Raw genomic sequence first — 18,983 nt, forward strand, 5'->3', positions numbered from 1 at the left:
TGTGAGTCCACATATATGACGCTTTTATTTTCACTTTTAATACACTGTATTGCATTGTCTCCCCAGCTCAACCTGGACACGACATCATAGCAAAGACAAACAGTCAAATTATGATAAGCACAACCATGAAAAGTTACCAAAGATTAAGTCAAACCAAAAAAAAAAAATATATATATATATATTTCTATATAATCATATTAATATTTGTCATTACACATTGTATTGTATCAGTCACAGAGGATAAAGTGAATATAGTGCATTAAGATTAAACCTCGTTATGCAGTGAGAATATGAGTGTCCACCCTACCACTCCCTCTGCTTTGGAAAGTGAGATGACAAAAATCTTTTTGAATTAAATGAAGTGGTGTTTCCGAAGCCGAACGCAGCTGGGGTTCCCACAGACCTGATTAATTAGTAAAGCAGTGGGCGTGTTTACATGCACTCAGTATTCGAGGTAATACACCTTTTACAAGGCTATATCCGCTGTCCGTAATAAATATGGACATTATATGAGTGGTAAACGAGCACATCTAATACCAGCTTCTGTCCTTGCAGGCTTTAACGTTTATTCCAGAATGAGTTGAAGGCTTAGAGCGGTCAGGGCATATGTAGAATGTTCCTCTTTGTCTATAGAAACACAGAGTTTAACTGAATTGGGTGTATCTAACTGAATTGTTTAATTTGTAAGAGATGACCTTTGTTGTGAATGGGCACAACATAAATAGACTAAATGTTTTTTTTATTAAAGTCCCCATAAAATGGTGTTTAAATGTTTTGAGTGCGATGTCTTACCCAGCAATGACAAAAGAAAACTTGTCTTGCGGGTATTCTTAATAGTATTTTTAGATTATCTGTCATTTTTGGGGGAAAACGATAAATGTTTATGACTTATACTCTGGGGAGTTTACCAACTTTGGACCCAATTAAATACCTTTCGGAATTTAAGTTTTGAGCAAAGCTGGTGCCTCTTTTGCCTCCGTTCTCACCAGAAACATCCAAACAAATGTTTACAGAGTGCAGGGAAACGCATTTTTAATATCAATTCATCCTGATTTTTTTTTTTCTGACTATCAATTCCACAAAACGTGCACAGTAACTTTTGTTGAGCGACTTTATTAGCTTGGCAGAATGTCATCCCTTCTAATATTAACGTTTCTCTGTTGTACACATGACCTTCCTGACAATTGTTTTAAAGAAATCTTTCTCTTTTTCCACATTGAGTGGAGAAAAAACTCATTGTTGGAGATAAACTTCAATGGGCGGGACCAAACAGCTCTCGTTTTTTCCTGTTTATGACAGAATCAGGGGACAACCCAAACTGAGATAAGAAGTTCAGGGAAGGGCTTTTTTCTGGAAATCCCTGAAATAAAGCTGTGAGAGAATGAATCCTCATCAACCCACCTGTATTTCTGTCTTTAAAGATGCTTTAGAAACATCATTATGGCACAAGGAGGTTAAAATCTTTTGTAACGATATCAAATTACCATAAATCTTCAATCTTAAGTCACTCATCAAGTAAAGTATATCTTTGTACTTCCACCAGGAAATTCAACCCCTTATTCCTCTTTTAAAATAAAAGCCTTAGAGGTAAATATCTTTCAATTTCAAGGTTCCATGTGGAGTTTATACATCTTGGATAGTAGTTCTGCTTATCTCGCGCTTGCTCTCAAGGACGCACTGGTGTGTTCACACAGAGTCCAAGCAGTTGCTGAAAAACAGGCGGCAGTGACAAAACAGGAAATGCAACAATGCACCTTTTTAAAAACTGGCTCTGCTATTGTTTTGGGGAAAGAAAAGCTTGATATACAGTACTGTGACAAGTCTTGAGCCGCCCCTCTTTTCTTTTTTTTTTTCCCCGACAGCCAGACTTTCTTGTAATCTTTTAAAGTGGTTTTAAGGAATAGTTTTCCAGGCTTTCTGAAGCTTTGGACATCGGCTGCTTTTTCACTTTCTCACGGTCTAGTTCTTGTACTTGACCATTTTCCGAGGAATGTGTTTTGTGCTTGTTTAGCCACTTAAAACTGACCTACAATTAATTTAAACACAAAAAATGCACCGAACTTAAGCGATGAACCGGTGTTGTGGTCACACATAAAAGACAAACAAGTAAAGCATCCATTCACTGACGCACCAATTTTGCACCTTTTGCGAAGATATTTAATTTGTTCCCATTTCTTTCTTTGCATCTACAAAAGACATAAAACAGTGTTTTTGCACCAACGAGGAGATTTCTTAAGAACTATTAGCTTAAAAACTAGCATTTTTTAGCATGGTGTGCAATGTGTGAGGACAAAAAAGTGTCTAAAGAACTATCTACATCAGATGAACAGTAGGGGGAGTGTGGGGTAAGATGAGCTACAGGGTAAGTTGACCCAACCCGCTTCCTGGTAATAATGCACTTTGAATGTTATATGAACATTTTTTTGGATCATTTAATTTCTGGCTGACGTGATTTAAAAAAGAAAAGAAAAGAAAACAAATTGGAGTAATTATAAGCGCTAATTTCCTTTTCTAGAGTAGAATTTTTCAAAGTAAAAAATTTGACAAATCAGACATAATGGCTGCTACATTAATGCCAATTCAAAATATTTATGATATGCTGGTACTTTGTCAGTATATACAAATCAGTGAGATAAATATTTGCCTGACTTCGTTAGCTACATTGTTTTTTCCAAAAGCCAATGCAGCTGGGTAAACTGAGCCAGGTTTGAGGATGGAGGAACTTATCGGAGTAAAGATTCATCTTCCATAACATAGGCAACATCATGCCAATGTTAGTTTGGGCAGCAGTTTTTGATTTAGTTTCTGATTTGAAACAAAAATGCTACAAGAACAGCGGCGTCCCTGTCTATCTCCTAGAAACTCTTGAAGACCCAGCTCTTCAGAGAGCATCTCTTTTCCTAGCACTTACCCTGTACTTCCCTACCTCTTCTACTGCACTTTCTCTTTCTGTACTTCCCTCTATGCCGGCACTCTCTCTCTACACTGTCACCCGTCACCTCTGACAGAGCCTGACTAGTGGTTTCCTTCTATGTAGCTTATTGTTAGCTTTGACGCTAGCTGTAATGTTTTATCCTCATTTGTAAGTTGCTTTAGATAAAAGCATCTGCTAAATGCATTAACATAAACATAGACTACTGAATTTGTTTTTTAAAGAGGCTAATTATCTTTCAAACTTCCCACGCGTCTGATTTAGACTAAGTGTGTTGGCCAGTTTGCCTCATGGTGGTGTAACTTACCCCCTGATATGGATCAACTTACCACTAACCTGATGCAAACAGAGACACAGGAACCCTAATAAGCCATATTTTTAAATAATAAGCTATACATTAATTCTGATTATTTAAAATGATCCTGACATTTGGTTAGAGGCTTTTACTCTTCTCTTATCCTGAGGCCCATATATTAAGTGGACCATAAGTACAAGTGGCTCATCTTACCCCATATCGCTTCTATCTGAAAGTAAAGTCCTTCAGAAATAGGAAAACATTGAGTGAAGACCCAACACAGGACCTGAGAGATGCATCTGGACCTTCAGCTGATCCATCTACTGTTGGCCCAAGCCTCATCAGAAATGGTCTCCATGGAAGGGTGGCTGTCAAGAAGCCGTTCTTAAGGAAGGGAAACAGGGAGAAAAGGCTGAGCTGTGCCAAATGACACAAGAAGTGGACTGAAAATCAGTGGCAACAGGTCTTATGGAGGGATGAATCCTCCCCAGAGCCTGGACCTCAACATTATTGAAGCAGTGTGGGATCATCTGACAGAGAACGGAACAAAAGGCAGCCGACATCCAAAGAAGAGCTTTGGGATGTGCTTCAAGAAGCCTGGAGATCTATTCCTGAAGACTACTTAAATAAATGATGGAAAGCTTGTCTAAGAGGGTTCAGGCTGTGTTGGAGAATAAAGGTGCTCCGACCAAATATTGATTTTCAGCTGATTAAAATTGTACAAACTTCATTTTTAGCCTTATATACTACACACCTGTTTTCCTGGAAGTGTGAAAAGAAATGAGTGGTGGCTCAGGACTTTTGAACAGTACTGGATCCTTTTGGATTTGGTGAGTAATGTTGTTAAAACAGAACTGTTGTTCATTTACATGAAAACTCCACAGGGCACCTTTAAGGTGAAAAACTTAAGCACTAATGAATCCATCTTCAAGGTGAATAAAAACCCAGGCCCCGTTTTTATACTTGGTATACATTTGTTTAGTAACTGAAATACTATGTGATAAATCACATAAAAGCAACATTAAAATATATATCATAGTTTTGTGCAATGACACTGAGTCCAAATACAAGTAATACAGGCAAGAAAATAAATTGCATATTTCTATTTGTACAACATAAGATTTTGGCTACATGTTCTACTTTGGCTAAAATGCTACAGCACCACAACCTTCACCTGTTTCAAGCATAGATGAGAAACTGACAATGATCAGAATCTCTTTTTTTTTTCTATTGTCACATTTCTGTAAAATGATTAAAGTTAAAACCCGCTGGTCTGATTCATCATTCGGTTTGGAAACATGTGGCAGGAGGCACTACACTCCTGTTAGGATTCCTATGAACAAATAATCGCACTTTAAATTGTTACACTGTGACATTTTTTGACACGAGTTATGAGTGTTTGTAAAAGCAGTAAAAAATTTGTGATGATCTTATAGATTTGAGAGCTCAAAATGAAACAGAATGCAGAACTGAATCACAGTATTTGGCTCTGCGTGGCTTCTACGTGTGTGTGTGAGCAAAGTGTGTGTACTCCTGCAAGTCCTGTCGCTCGTCCCCTTTTCTCTGCGGCCTTAATTTCCTTGACAGCCCTGTTGGACAAAGAAGAAGGGAATCAGAGAGGAACAAAACAAAGGGTGAAGCTGTGTGAGTGTGTCCTCGACTTTCAATTCCAAACATGAGGAGCTCATTATACTTGTTGGGTCTAGCATGTTTGTGGGGGCCGAAATGATGGGCCCAACTTGTTTAAAGATTAGGTTTTATGGTTAGGGTAAGGGGTCATGGATGCATTATGCCAATGGTGCATCACCACAAAACAATTTGTGGAACATTTAAGTACACACCAACCTATTGGGACAGCAATTTTGTGCCAACAGGTACAAGGTTTTCAAGGTTAAAGACTTGGTTTTAGGGTAGTTCAATGGGGGATAAGGGTAAAGCATTCAGTGAAACTTCCCCTCAGGTGCTATAAACCAGGTGTGTGAATGTGTATTCTTACAGAGTTGGTGCGTTTGCGTTTCCAGCAGTCGGGGTTGAGTCTCTTCTGCTCGTCAGCGAGTGCTTTGGCCTGCAGCGTGAACACTCGGCGCTCCTCGCTTCGCATTTTCTTCCACCGCTCGCCGAGGAGGACGCTGATCGCTCTGTGGCGCGGACGCACACATTATCACATATCAGACATGGTAATACACAACATTGATTGACCCGACGGTCACAGGGTACACCCACCTGTTGTCCTTGCCTGGGTACATCTGTGTGTACTCCACTCGGAATTTCTTAGCAAACAGCATGAAGGCGTTCATTGGCCTCTTGCACTTAGTGGGTGAGGCACTGGTACCACCTTGTGCTTTGACAAGCTGGTTCTTGGTTGGCTTTTGATGACTGGAGTGGGAATGGCTAGGACTGTGGGCATCTGTGTGATGTAAATAGGTTCACATTAGAGCACGAGAAAATCTCTTCTATTCGGACACGACTTCATGTATTTAACCCTCTGCTTGGCTGAGCTTTTATATTTTGCAAACTTCCTGTTTCTATTTATTCACCCAATGGATGAAGAGAAAGTAGGACATTTGAAGTACAAGACCTGGTAAGGTGTCTCTGTGTGGGGAAATGGCTCCCCCACTGGACTGAGAGGCGCGTCGCCGCCTGGCCATACTGCTCAATACGTAGACCGCAGACGAGTCCAGAGGAGTAAAATCGTAGCTGAGGAAGAGCCACACACAAAACATTCGAAAAAAGCACACAGTATTTAAAGGTTTGTCTTAAAGCTGCATCTAGAGCTGTGATAAAAAGAAAGTGATAATAGTGCATTAGTGCAATATGTTATACTACAGATCTACATATAAACATGTGAAAAAGAAATCAACTTCTAAGGCTTTACATATATAAAAAACAATCTAATTCTTACTACATCTTAAAACGAGGTAATTACAACCTAAGATGAATGACAACACATAACATATCACACTAACATTATTTAACAGATATAAAATCAAATGCAGAAGCAATCAGCCCTCCACCACCGTGCCTGACAGTTGGTATGAGGTGTTTGTGCTGATATGCTGTGTTTGGTTTCCTCCAAACGTGCTGCTGTGCATTATGACCAAACATCTCCACTTTGGTTTTATCTGTCCAAAGGACATTGTTCCAGAAGTCTTGTGGTTTTTTCAGATAAAACTTTCTGTACCTAAGACATGTTCTTTTTAGAGAAAAGAGGCTTTCTCCTGCAGCCCTTCTAAACGAGCCTGTGTGCTGTCATGAACATGAACATTTAACATGCTAACTGAGGCCTGTAGAGTCTGAGATGCAGCTCTTGGGTTTTTTGCAGTTCCTCTAAGCATTGTACAGTCTGACCTTGGGGTGAATTTGCTGAGATGTCCACTCCTGGGAAGTCTGACAACTATCCTGAATTTTTTCCACTTATAAATAATCTCTCACTGCAGAATGATGGATTCTTGATTGTTTGAATGACTTTATAACCCCTCCCAGATTGATGGGCAGCAACGATGATCGATTATTCAAGTGTATTTGATAAGCAGCACCCGGCTGCTACTTACCCTCTTATTTCCTATGTAAACAGTAAGGTTGGACTGAGTTTTTCACACATTAAAAAACTAAATTTACCACTGAATCGCCTGTTAAAACTGCATAGAGTGTTACTTGTGCTGCAGCATCACACATACTCTGTAATCTCTCCCTTACCTTTTGAACGTGTCAAAGACCAGCGAATCATCTGTGTGCTTGGCATCTCTGTGTCCTGGAGGCAGGCACACATCTCCTACTTCCATTTCATAGCACGGTATCCCATAATGCACCACAGTCAAGCTCGGGTAGAATGACGACCAACCTAACAGAAAGAGAGGGAGTTTGAGTGAAGAAGCTGTGATAATGTTGTTTAATCGGTTGTTTCTCCCTGGCCACGATCATACCTTTGTTTTTTACATAGAAGGGGTGATCCAGTTGGCACTGTGCTGTGATGGGGGTGTGTCCAAATACTCCGGGATCAAAGGTTAGCTGTTGGACAGCCTGACCAGACAACACGACCTCTTCCTGCTCCACCAGCTGCAGACCCTCAGAGCCATAACTCTGCACAAAAGCAGGGTTTTTTTCAACTCATTGACCTGTATAACATTAAGTTTATAACAAAAAAAAAGCTCAAAAATTACCTTCAGAGATCTGGAATGCTCCTCATTGGCACAATCTTTCTCACTGGACTCCAAGTCCTCAGCATCCTGCCACTCCACGTTAGAGCCACTGTGGAAACGCAGGCGAGTTCCTGACAAGTAAAGAGCATCTTTACTCAGAGTGGGCAAGGTTTATGTGAACTCTTAATAAAAACTCAGTGTTTCTCAGCTGAGGGAATAAGCTAAATATGAGCTGTATGTTACGCCTTGTCCCTTCTCTTGTCCTGCTTTGCAGAAAAGCTGATTATGGATGGAACACAGATTAGAAAGTGTATAGAATAGTTAAAGTACATCGAGGGCAGCTCTTTTTATGTGAGCACAAGTAGAGCCTGAAGAGGAAAGCCTGAGTTAATAAAGAAAGATCTGAACCACTGTTGTAGTGCACAAATAAAACCCTCTGCTCAGTGTGAGAATGTCCACAGCTGCTTTGGTCCTGCCTTTCTGGTCCATTTCTCACGGTTTATGCAAAATATGTGTTTGGCAGACACCTTCTTTATCTTCAACATTAGCTTAAAACCTTCCTTTAGATAGGTCTGGCTATCTATAAGCTCCAGCTGACCCTGCACCATCCCTGGGGTTAAGCTCTATAGACTCTAACCTCTCCCTACTTTCGCTGTTACTGCTGTAATTAACTTTGTGTTTCTCAGCAGGTGTTATGATGTTTGATCAGGTTTTTCTTGTCTCCTTTCACCCCCCTCAACCAGTCCAGGTGGAAGGCTGCCCTGCCTGATTCTGGCTCAGCTGGAGGTTTATTCCTGTTAACAGTGAGTTTTCTTCTCCAGTGTCACCTGCCAACCTGTGCATGATCATGACAGGGAACTGAATCAAACTAAAGACTTCATGCAATCCATTAGCTTCCTTAGCTAAGCTATTTTTTCATGAATTTGTATGAATACAACTATAATGAACTGGACTGAATCGCACCATACTTAATTCAACTTTTATATTTCTTGGTAAATTCCCTGTGATGATGTTTGCTGTGAATTGGTGCATTATAAATAAACTGGATTGAACCGATGTCTCTGCGCTTATGACTTGTCGGCTCAGCTCACAATGTGTCCCCTCTGGTCCACCTCGCCTTACTGACACAAATCGCCCCACAGTGGGTTGTTTTCTCCATGATACATGTAAAGCATGACTACAAAACAGAGTGTTTTCCTCACTGAGCAGCTGTAGGTGTAGAAAACAACCAAAAAAACCCAAACATTCAGTGAAATCAAGATAAGATATGTGTTTCTGGAGCTGACAAGTCAACAACTCGTTTCCGTAAATGACACGTACGCATCCTCATTTTCAGCTTCTCCAGCAACTTCCTCTCTTCTCCGCTGGCATTTTAGGAATTGAAACATTTTTCAAAGTATTTGAACAAATATTTCTGGGTCGTAGGCAAGACAACAGAGGAGAGAGGAGACGAGGAGGCTGAAATTCAACAAATGAGGTGAGCCTTATTGCCACGGTACGTTGCATTCTCTGCAGTAGTCACCATATAAAGGGACAAACATCTTTGTTTATGTGCGTGCATCCTTTGTAGAAGAAGAACGACACAAAAAAAGGAAAGAATTCCTCACTGAGAGAAGAGGAATAAGCAGAAAAATGTTGACAAAAAGAAATAGAGAAAGTTAAAGAAGAAGCAAGTGGCATAAACAAAGATCTACTATCTCAAATAAAAGAAAGTGTAGAGCGACATTTAAGGAGTTTTATGGCAGTTATTGAATGAAAAAAAATGCTTCATTTAAAAGAACAGAGGTTGTTTTTCACTGGTTTCATCAATGGCTGAATAAAAAGACTTCTTTTTAGAAGTAGAATGTATGTGTGTGTATGTGAGTGAGTGTTTGTCTACCTTTGAGGAAACAGTGCCAGGTGGTAGGTGGGCAGGAATAACTCCAGCCCATGTCCTCATCATCAGACAATGAGGACCTGGTTGAGATTGCAGAGCCACATTCACTGCTTGTCTGTTAAAACAGGAAGCAAAAACCACAATTAGCACAGCCTCACTGAAACTGCAGGTTTAGAATTCAAATGAAACCCTGATACTGCTGTATAATTACAGATGAAAGAAATAAGTGGGTTAAGGTAAAAGGTGGTGATTATAAAGAAACAATAGCAACAAAAGAAAGAAAGAAAGTAAAAGCAGCTCCACCCTGCTGCGCCTGCGCTCCCTGCCATGACCTCTGGGGGGCGACACGGTGCTGCTGAGGAGCGTGGGAGGGGGCCGAGCGTAGGAGTGTAGATCACTGCTGGAGCTCGGGAAGCAGACTGAAGAAGAGCTGAAAATGACAGAAAGAATCCCCTCACATATTATTATAGATAACAATGAAGAAACAAGATCTTTTCAGCTATCAAAACTCCTTACATCACTTTAACAGATCAGCTTTAGAACTAAATTGTACAAACCATTGTTTTTGGTATTTTTGACTGTATGACTTGGCTCAAAAGTGAATTCTCTTCACACAGTTGTTTCAAAGCGATTGAAAATGGTTTGCCCATACCTTTGGTGCATAATATTTGAGTTTTAACATACCTGCTGTGAGCGGGTTCCTGTAGCAGTGGGCTCTGAGGTCCGGTGGCAATGTGTGCCAGCTGTGTGAGCCAGAGCGTGTCTGGAGGCTGGGTGCTGTGTGTTTGTGTGTGCGCGCGTCGCTCCTGGTGCGACACCCCGACCTCCACCTGGTAAACGGGCGGGTTTGTCGGTTCTTCGCCAACCTCCTGCAGATCTGGAAGATCGTCTGGGAGAGGAAAACAAACGGCGGCTGAGAAGGTTGCCTCAGAAATGAGTCGATCGATGGACTCCAAATAGTTTGGAAAGGACCTTCTAACTGCTCCCAGATCGATGGGCAGCAACAATTGTCTCCAAGATCATTGCTAATGTCTTTCCTCCTTGGCATTGTGTTAACACACACCTGAATGCTCCAGAGCAGCAAACTGACAAAACTTCTGCTTTTATAGAGGCGCTCACACTGATGATGATCAGTGAATCAATTGTACCTGCCTGCTACTTAATTCCTATAGAAACAGTAAGGAGGGATTTTGTCTTGCACGCACAGATTTTGGCTTAGTATTTATTAAATATACAGTAACTTATTATGATATTTCACATGTTGTTGTCACTGGGGCTTGTGTTCATATAAGATCTGACAAGGACCAGGTGATTTTTTTACAATGTCCTTGCATGTAAAACTTTAGAGAGGAGGAGAGTATACTTTCTTTTTTACATGACTGCATACCGTATTCCATGTAACTGTCGCTCGTGGGGAGGCCAGGTGAGGAAGGGAAGTGTTCGTCACAGCGCAGCAGATCATGTGTCTGGTCTCCGTCTGCGTCCATCATCATTCCTCAAAGAAACGACGAAGCAAAGACAGGAGGTCACTAGGTGAGAAGTATACTGAGCCGGAAGGAGTTGAGCTACTTTTGTAGTTGTTAATTAACTAACGTCACAACTAGGATAACTTACATTTTTGCCTCACAACACTCTCATTTGTCTCATAACAAGCTCAGTCATTCAGTCTCATGAACACATCTGCAAAGTATGGCATCCAGAACCTTTCCAGAATCCCCAAATCCGGTTTGAAAAAAGGTATATTTGAAAACTTTCTCTTTTTCCATAAAACCTTTCCTTTCAAGTGGAAATTCTTTATAAATCTATGTGAAAGCTCATAAACAACTTCCACCCAGCAGGCAGGTGGTTGTTAAAAGAAAAGTCCATTAATCTGACACTTGAAGACAATCTTACTCAACCACTTGATGTCAGCGAAGTGTGAGGAGACAAACCGTAGCTCTGTAAATTAAAAAAACTATACATTTTGGATGGAACAGGTACCAACTACAGGTGTGGAGTTTGAGGAACTTGGATGTTGGCTTAACAGTGCAGAGTAGTGTCAGCAATGACAGGAAAGACACTAGTTAAACCTGCAGCCCACTGCTCTGTGGTTACCTGTGTGTTCAGCCTGAGACTGGGCCTCCTGCATGTTGTGATAACTGGGGTCGCTTGACAGCACAGCAGGAGTTACCACCTCCCACACCATGATGTCCAGCCACTGAAACACCCAGAGAGTTGATGCTGAAGATGATACATATGACCTCGAGCTAACCCAGACATTTGCATCAGCATTTTGCCACCGACCCACTCACTCACACACACAAACATAACCTTTCACTGAGCTGAAGAAGTGTGTAATCCTTTTACGATTGAGGTGGCGTATCTGCTGACACCTCAAACACAACCAAGTTTACTCATTGAAACTGTATACAGTCACTTTTAAATACACAACCACGCAAATAAAAACGTATCTCAGTTTAATCTATTTCATAACGTTCTCGTCATGTGACTACGTCTTGTTTATAAATTTTGAGAAACAGCGCGCATGCGCACTAAAAGCCCATTCATTCAATACTGAGAAGGGCATCGATAATTCAGGTCAAGTAAGGAGTTAAAAAACACAAACTGAGTCACCCACAGCAAGCGCAACAGTGCGACATCGTCGACTGTCATTAAATAAATAAATGTCGACGTTTTCACTATTTGTACAACTTCAAAGAAAGTGGTGTTATTTTTGTCACGAAACAAAGTGCAGTTGAAACCCAGTTGTTAACGTCGACAAAAGCGACCAAAAGCTTTTCTGTCTAAACTGTAACTGACGGCCGAACGTTGCGGACGACATTCAGAGTCCGAAAATATGACAATAAGTAGACTGAAACGGATGAGCCGTCCTGTTGCGCAAAAGGCATTACAACAAAACAACTAACGTCAACAATGAAGCTTTACGGGAGCGAGCAGCAAAACTGCCTTTACAACAGAAAACAAACGTTGTCAGCTTCACGTTTTTACCCCCGTGTCGAGTTCAAGGACAAATAAGTCAAACTGGGAAATTACTTCGTGAATTAAACGCTTTAAAACCCATAATTGATTTCAATGAACTTTTCTTAACTCACCAAAACAGTCGCCTTGTACGGAAAAAATGGGCTGGTGTAAACACAGTGTTCCCAGCTATACTATTGGCCAGCCTTGATGTCAATCCGTGGTTACTCCCATTCTCATTGGTCAGATGAATGAAACCTTGCTCTCTTCATTACCACGACCAAAACAATAAAACACTGGGTGGGTAGATTTAGAGGAAGATGGCTAAAAGCCAAAAGTACCCCAGAGAGCAGTTATAACCCATCTAATTCCCGATTTCTACCCCCCTCCCACCCCCCTTCCATACACACACATATATGTATATAGATGTTTGCTGGAATTTCCCTTTGAGTTGGGGAGGTGATTAGAAGAACCACTTTCCATCAAAGACACCCTAAATTCAGTTTTCTTTGGGTACATTTAAATCTTTAGAGTTAGTCTGAATATAATATTCTACAGAAGTGTTCATATCTTCACATTACATTCCTAGCAAATATCTGTAAAAAACTTGTTGCTTAAAATCTGCGTGTAGCTCCCAAGTGTCTTAGTAAAATTGTGTTTTTACTGCTCCCTGGTGGTCACAGAGAACTATCTGAATGCCGGACGGTTAAAACTGGAGGTGATTACATAATAGTTATGGTCGATAGTTTCAAACTCCGTCAACAATGCTTAACGAAACACAAAAAAAGCAGATAAATATACAAAATATACAACCTCAGTCTCAAGCATTTTGTCAAGAAGAAAATAAAATTATTGATCATTCTATGCCATGATCAACTTTTTCTTGTGAGGTTCACTTGATACATCTTGCATGAACTTAACTTAAATGTTATCGACAGAAATCTATCAAAATATGGCAGCACTTTGTTCCAACATAGTTCAACGTATTATTGCGTGTTGATGTATTTAATCGTTGTGACCACAAGAGGGCAGTAAACACGGGCACACGCGTCAGCCCCACCAATGTCAAGCTGGATATGAACACCAAAAAAACCCCCAAAAGAACTTGTAATAGACTTTAGGAAGTGCAGAACAGATCCCCGCCCATGTTACACTTCACTAACTGTGTTGAAAAAGTTCAACTTCAAATTTTTACGCACATTAACACCACTGCCACCACTAGACTACTAAAAAGGCCAAAGCCCCCCAAAATCACTGGCTGCCCTCTGTGATCTCTTGAAGACATCGCCAACGCTCACTGCTACAGCAATAAACATCTCTAAGAACACTTGACTTCCCAGACACTACCTTTTTCACCCGATGCCCTATGCCAAGTGATTCAGGTTCACTTGAGATTCACTCAAAACAGAATAACCTGATTTAGAAATAGTTTTTTCCTACATGCCATAAGTGCTCAAATGCACCAACTTAAACGTATTGCTAAACAGTCTGTTGGGTAATTTATTTGTATGATATCAACTCTTAAGTGCAATGTGTTTTTAGGCAGTATTCCTTTTTAAAAAAAATAGAAGTGAAGGCTTCTAAACACTGTGTGATTGTGAAGCGAAATTTGACAATGTGGTATTTTACTTTGGAGGAACACCGGAAATTGCCTGCTCCTCCTGACTACAAAAGCGTAGCCGGTGAATTTGACAATTTTGTCAAGTCGAAGTGCAGCAGTTCCTCAAACCGGTCTCTGGACACAAACTTTTTTTTCTTTTTTTTTTTTTAAGAAAACACGCACATTTTTACTTCTGGTTTTGGCCTCCCTCTTCAGCATAAATGCCGAAATCTTTGTCTAAAGCTCCGGGTTTCGTTGTCGTCTGCGTTCGTTGGTGAGTCGCATTAAAGGCTTCCTTTCTGCGTGTTTTACATAATTAACGCCTCTCCTTCCGACTGTTTAGGCAGCTGTACCGTTACACCGCAGACTAGCATAACCCAGCGCCGCTGTGGCTGCTCTGAGTTTTCAGTGTTTTTCGCTCTTCAGAGAGTTGTCTCCAACAGTTTTGATAGCGGACACGCTTTTAGACATGTTTATGACACAGTCGTCAAAACAGCAGACTGTGTCACAGTGTGCAGTTAGAGTTTCTCCTCCTGCCACTTGAGTTTTGCTTCCTGCTTTTTGAAGCTTCCTCTGTTGGTGTGAAATAAGCTTAAGGGAAATCCCAATGACTTTTGAACATTTAAAGAAAAACATTTAAAAAAAAAAGTTTTTATTAATGACGCAGTGGTCAATGTTGCCACTTTCCTTATTGTGAATAAACTCTGATCCGGTAAGTTCAGTCAGGAATATGAAGAATGTTAAGACTTGCTGTGTTTTACTATTTTCTGTCATCTTGACATGTTCAGAATATGCAGATGATCACCAAGTAGATGATACAGCACCGGTGTTTAAGCAGAGTTGTGTTCCAAAACCATCCATGATTAAGGCAACTCCTCTACTTTTTACAGTTAACTTTATGGAAAATGTGATCTGTAGAATATTTGGCTTATTACCCAGCATTGGATTCACTTTGATGGGCTCTCTAAATTTGTAGGTCATCATGTCCCATCTTGACTTCCTATTTCCACAGAAAATCTATCCAAATACAGAACTAAGACTTTCGCAGAGCAGTTTCTCTGATGATTGGATATCTCTATTTTAAGTGAGTGGACTGTATGATGGCCAATAGCTCTCAAAGTGTGCCAACAAGACACCAACTGGTGCTTTCTGATATATTGGTGCAGTAATGAGCTGGGCCAGTAAAGGTCCCCAGTTAATTTGATATCGTCATGTCTCTGTAAAGCAAATCATTGACAAGCCTGTAGATCTCAAACACTTTGCAGTTTGTGTTGAACCTTAAGCCACAGAGTTCAAATCAAAATAAGTCTCAGAGAACCCCAACATGAAGGGAACTCATGCAGCTGTTTGAAAGAAATAGCAAATGTTTGACCCGCTCTGGAAGAAAGCCAGAAGGGAAAAAAAAAAATTAATTAACAGGAAGGTATATACCAGGCCTTTTTGAAACCATGTGCTCTAAAAAGGACAAATCAAAGGACAAGTTCTCTAGTAGACTTGTTTGGCGAAACATGGTGGTGGAAATTCAACATTCTTTGTTGGAATAGATAAGATTTCTGCATGATTACAGGTGAATGATGCGCTGCATGTTATGTCCAAGCTAGGCAATGGACACGGAGCCATTTCAACTGAGCGACGAAGAGCCTGAAGTGCCGCGAGAAGAAAACCGAAGGAGGAGGAGAAAGAAAGCCATCACATCGTCTTCCTGCTCCTCAATGGATCAGATCTCGGTTGAGTTTGTCCTGCCCACTGTGGCGCGGGGCAGAGGCAGCCCCGACTTACTGCTGCTGGATGTGGCTGGAAACTGGACCGTGGAACAGGTCGACTGAAACGGGGAATGTTAAGATTGTGGTCCTTTAAACATGAAGTACAGTGCTTGAGTGAAACATGTCCCGTCTCTTTCTCGTTACCCAGGTGAAAGCTCAGGTGTGGATGAAGGCGGTTACTTTAAACCTCTGTCCTGACTTCTACCAGCGGTTCTCTCCTGACCACTGCATCCTGCTCTATCAGAAGAAGGGCACCATTTGTGAGATCTATGACAAGCACCAGGTCTTTCAGACATTGGACTGCATTCGCTACTGGAGAGGTACCACCGCTAGTTCCTGGAGTTGGAAAATGGTTGGTGTTCAGTGACAATGTTAAAGAGTTGTGTTTTGTTTCAAAAGCTCTTAAAAAGGACGTGGGGCGGATCCAGCTGGTGTCCCGTCCGCAGCCCTCTGAAGATTCCCTGCAGTATCAGCGCTACCTGAACTACCTGATTGGCTATGATGTAACGGATGTCAGTAACGTCCATGATGATGAGCTGGAGTTCACACGCAGGAAGCTTTTGACACCACGACGCATTGAGCTGTCAGAACGAGACCCAAAGCTTTACTCCATGGACCCCTGGGTCACCCGCAAGCCGCTACCCGAGCACCTGCTGTCCAAGGTGTGTTTGTCTTATCTGAGGGACCGATTCAAGCCGTGTATCATACAGTCCATACATTTCAGAAATGCTTCGATAGCACCTGTGATCTGAAATTAACTTAATTAATGAGCTGAATTGATAAAATGAGAGTTTGATGTCATGGTTGAGTTTATGATCTACTAAATATTTACCTCCAAGACAAAGATGAAGATGAAAAGCTATATTATTGTGTCCTAAATTCAAATAATTTGACTTTGTTCTTCCTCACAGGTGAATAACAGTCACATCCTGGTGGTAATCCACATCCGCACAGCCAGCCAGACCATCAAGGTCTCCATCGATGATACACCTTCACAGGTAGAAAAAATGTATAATAACATGTTTATTACTTCCTGTTCTGTTACTGTGCTTTATTTCTGTAATGTTTTCTGATCATTTCCCCTCTTGTTTAGGTGTTGGCAAGCTTTTTTACCAAAACGGCAAATAAAAGGCTTTTGCTGGGAATCCCTGACGACATGTGTGAGGCAGATTTTGTGCTGCGTGTGTGTGGCAGGTACGGCAGATGCTTAAAACTCCCTCTGAAATCCTAACCCAACTTTAATATAAAGCCAGTATAATCAAGATTGCACTTTAGTGTGTCAAAGGATAAATAACTGGATCGCGCCCTAGTTTTTACAACCACATTTCCAAAAAAGCTTGAATGTAATGAAAAAAGTTGCAATGATTTGCAAATGTCATAAACCGGTGTTTTATTCCTAATAGAACATATCAAATGTTGAAAGTGAGACCCTAAGGTGCTCTTTTCATACTGAATCACGTTACAAACTTGTTCACAATCAATCTAATTATTTGCAACATGTTCCTCCAGTTGTTTTTCTTAATATATGTTACGTTTTGCCCAGATACCAATTTTTTAAAAACTGAAAAAAATTCAAACTGAGCTCTTATTTTTCATTTTATTTGCATTTTAAAGTGTGTCACAATTTCTTTAGGACTTGTTATAAAATGAGATGTTGAACCTTTTCACTTTTGATGTGAAACCTAGCGTATGTGCATCTTGTCACGCAGAGAGGAGTACCTGTATGGAGAGAAACCTCTGCAAAACTTTAACTGGATACGTCAATGCCTCAAGAATGGGGAGGAAATCCACCTTGTTCTGGAGACACCGCCTGATCCCGAACTGGATCTGGTCCAGAAGGAGGACTGGGCACAAGTGGACGATTGCACCGGAGTTGCAGGTAACCTTTTAAACGCAGCAGTTTTAATTTACTGAAATATTTCCATCCATCATAATTAACTCTCCTCACTTTTCCTCAAAGGTACTCACGAGCAGTTGACAATCAACGAGAAAGACCATGAACGAGTGTTCACCATCTCCATGTGGGACTGTAACAGGAAGTTCAGAGTGAAGGTGTTGGGTATCGACATCCCAACGCTACCCAAGGTCCCAGACTTTATAGTCTTCATAGAGGCCAGCATTTTCCATGGACAGCAGCTTTTAGCCCAGGTAGTTCAGCCAAACCAGTAACACCTTTAAGCACATGAGAGAAATGAATGTTGATCTTATAGAAACTGTTTAATCTCTAGGGTCCATGCTTGTGTGGGTTCTCTCTGAGTTCCACAGCTTCCACAAATTGTCCAGGGAGCACATACATTAGATAAAACCCAACTGGAGCCCATCCCTGTGCACCCTTGTTTTATAGATGCATTAATACTTGCTGTCGAGGCAAACCGCATAACTTGTTTGTCACAAACAAATTCTGTTTCCTGTGACTATTTCCCCAGAATCCAAAAGCCACTGTGCGTTTTGACTGCCAAATGTTTTTGATGGAAAATAGTTTTCATAATAAATAAGGTGGCTTATTTCAAATGTGGTGCCAACAGTCAACTGTGAGGCTAATAACGATGAGATCAAATTAAAAATGGTAATGCTGAGTGACTAGGTGCACTGTGGCAGCTCTTTCTTCTAGAACTGCTCTATAGTTTGGAGAAGTATTCACTTAATAATGATGCAGAAAAATGTATATGGCTTAAAAATGCTGGCTACAAATTACATCAAAATTAGGGAAATCTTAATGATTATCACCATGAAGTAGATTCTGCTAAGTAGTACACCCTAAAAATGCATACAGCAGCTTTTGACCCTGAATTATATCTTTTAGGAGAGGACTATTCCCAAAACTTTCAATGAAGAAGTGCTGTGGAACTGTTGGTTGGAGTTTAACATTAAGATCAAGGACCTGCCTAAAGGGGCACGCCTCAACCTGCAGGTAAACCCTGTTTAAATCCATTACCATTAGGACAGTGACACAATTTTTGTGACTGATTCTCTGTATTCCTCCACAATAGTGTTCAAATGAGGTAATCAAGGTAAAGTGCAGAATTTCAGCTGTAATTGAAGGAGTTTGACAAATAGCAACTGGATCAGAGAGATGGGGATGAAGAGGGAGGGATGCCTTGCTGTTATATGGTGCTAGCGCAGTTAGCTACCTCTAACCTCTAACTGCGCTACCTCTCGAAAACAACCTCGAAAGGTTGTTTTCTTTTAGCAAGATGGTGCAAAGGGACTTTTCTGCACTGAGGAATAAAGTTCAGTGATTAAGTTGTTCTTTGGTGTTTTTCTGTTTTCTTTTTCCATTCTAATGCCCTCACTTGGTCGGACACGTCTTTGGATAGCAAATAGAGAGTTAAGCTAACACACATGTCCATTAAACTGCTGATTTGTCAGTTTTCTATTGTGCAGAGATTACGTGAAATCATCAGTAATTCCTAACTGTTA

At 40.8% G+C, this 18,983-nt stretch overlaps 2 protein-coding genes across 7 annotated transcripts in view; one reads left to right on the forward strand and one right to left on the reverse strand.

Moving 5' to 3' along the window:
- Positions 1-12,404, reverse strand: LOC140283257 (HMG box-containing protein 1-like). 3 transcript variants are annotated; one of them, XM_072377991.1, is made up of 13 exons: positions 12,335-12,404; positions 11,337-11,439; positions 10,630-10,737; positions 9,927-10,131; positions 9,546-9,672; positions 9,246-9,357; positions 7,388-7,497; positions 7,151-7,307; positions 6,924-7,068; positions 5,806-5,924; positions 5,451-5,634; positions 5,224-5,365; positions 1-4,816 (listed from the first exon to the last, which is right to left on the reverse strand). In XM_072377991.1, the coding sequence occupies exons 2-13, from the start codon at positions 11,425-11,427 to the stop codon at positions 4,799-4,801; spliced, it is 1,518 nt and encodes a 505-aa protein (XP_072234092.1). In that variant the 5' UTR covers positions 11,428-11,439; positions 12,335-12,404; the 3' UTR covers positions 1-4,798. The 3 variants fall into 3 exon arrangements, with proteins under 3 accessions (XP_072234092.1, XP_072234094.1, XP_072234093.1); XM_072377993.1 differs by lacking the exon at positions 11,337-11,439 and having other exon boundaries at positions 12,335-12,398; XM_072377992.1 differs by lacking the exon at positions 12,335-12,404 and having other exon boundaries at positions 11,337-12,319.
- Positions 8,821-18,983, forward strand: part of pik3cg (phosphatidylinositol-4,5-bisphosphate 3-kinase, catalytic subunit gamma) — a 21,565-nt gene continuing 11,402 nt past the window's right edge. Inside the window, exons 1-9 of one of the 4 annotated variants that reach the window (XM_072377990.1) lie at positions 8,821-8,843; positions 15,402-15,617; positions 15,712-15,883; positions 15,963-16,225; positions 16,475-16,561; positions 16,657-16,757; positions 17,273-17,442; positions 17,524-17,711; positions 18,367-18,474. In XM_072377990.1, the coding sequence (XP_072234091.1) occupies positions 15,405-15,617; positions 15,712-15,883; positions 15,963-16,225; positions 16,475-16,561; positions 16,657-16,757; positions 17,273-17,442; positions 17,524-17,711; positions 18,367-18,474 (1,302 nt within the window). In that variant the 5' untranslated portion in view covers positions 8,821-8,843; positions 15,402-15,404. Of the gene's footprint in view, positions 8,844-13,959; positions 14,075-15,397; positions 15,618-15,711; positions 15,884-15,962; positions 16,226-16,474; positions 16,562-16,656; positions 16,758-17,272; positions 17,443-17,523; positions 17,712-18,366; positions 18,475-18,983 lie in introns of those variants that run through there. The other 3 variants (XM_072377989.1, XM_072377988.1, XM_072377987.1) reach the window with 3 other exon arrangements.

The sequence above is a fragment of the Leuresthes tenuis genome, unplaced genomic scaffold, assembly GCF_036924035.1.
Source record: "Leuresthes tenuis unplaced genomic scaffold, fLeuTen1.0.hap1 SCAF_23, whole genome shotgun sequence".
In the NCBI taxonomy this organism is placed as follows: Eukaryota; Metazoa; Chordata; class Actinopteri; order Atheriniformes; family Atherinopsidae; genus Leuresthes; species Leuresthes tenuis.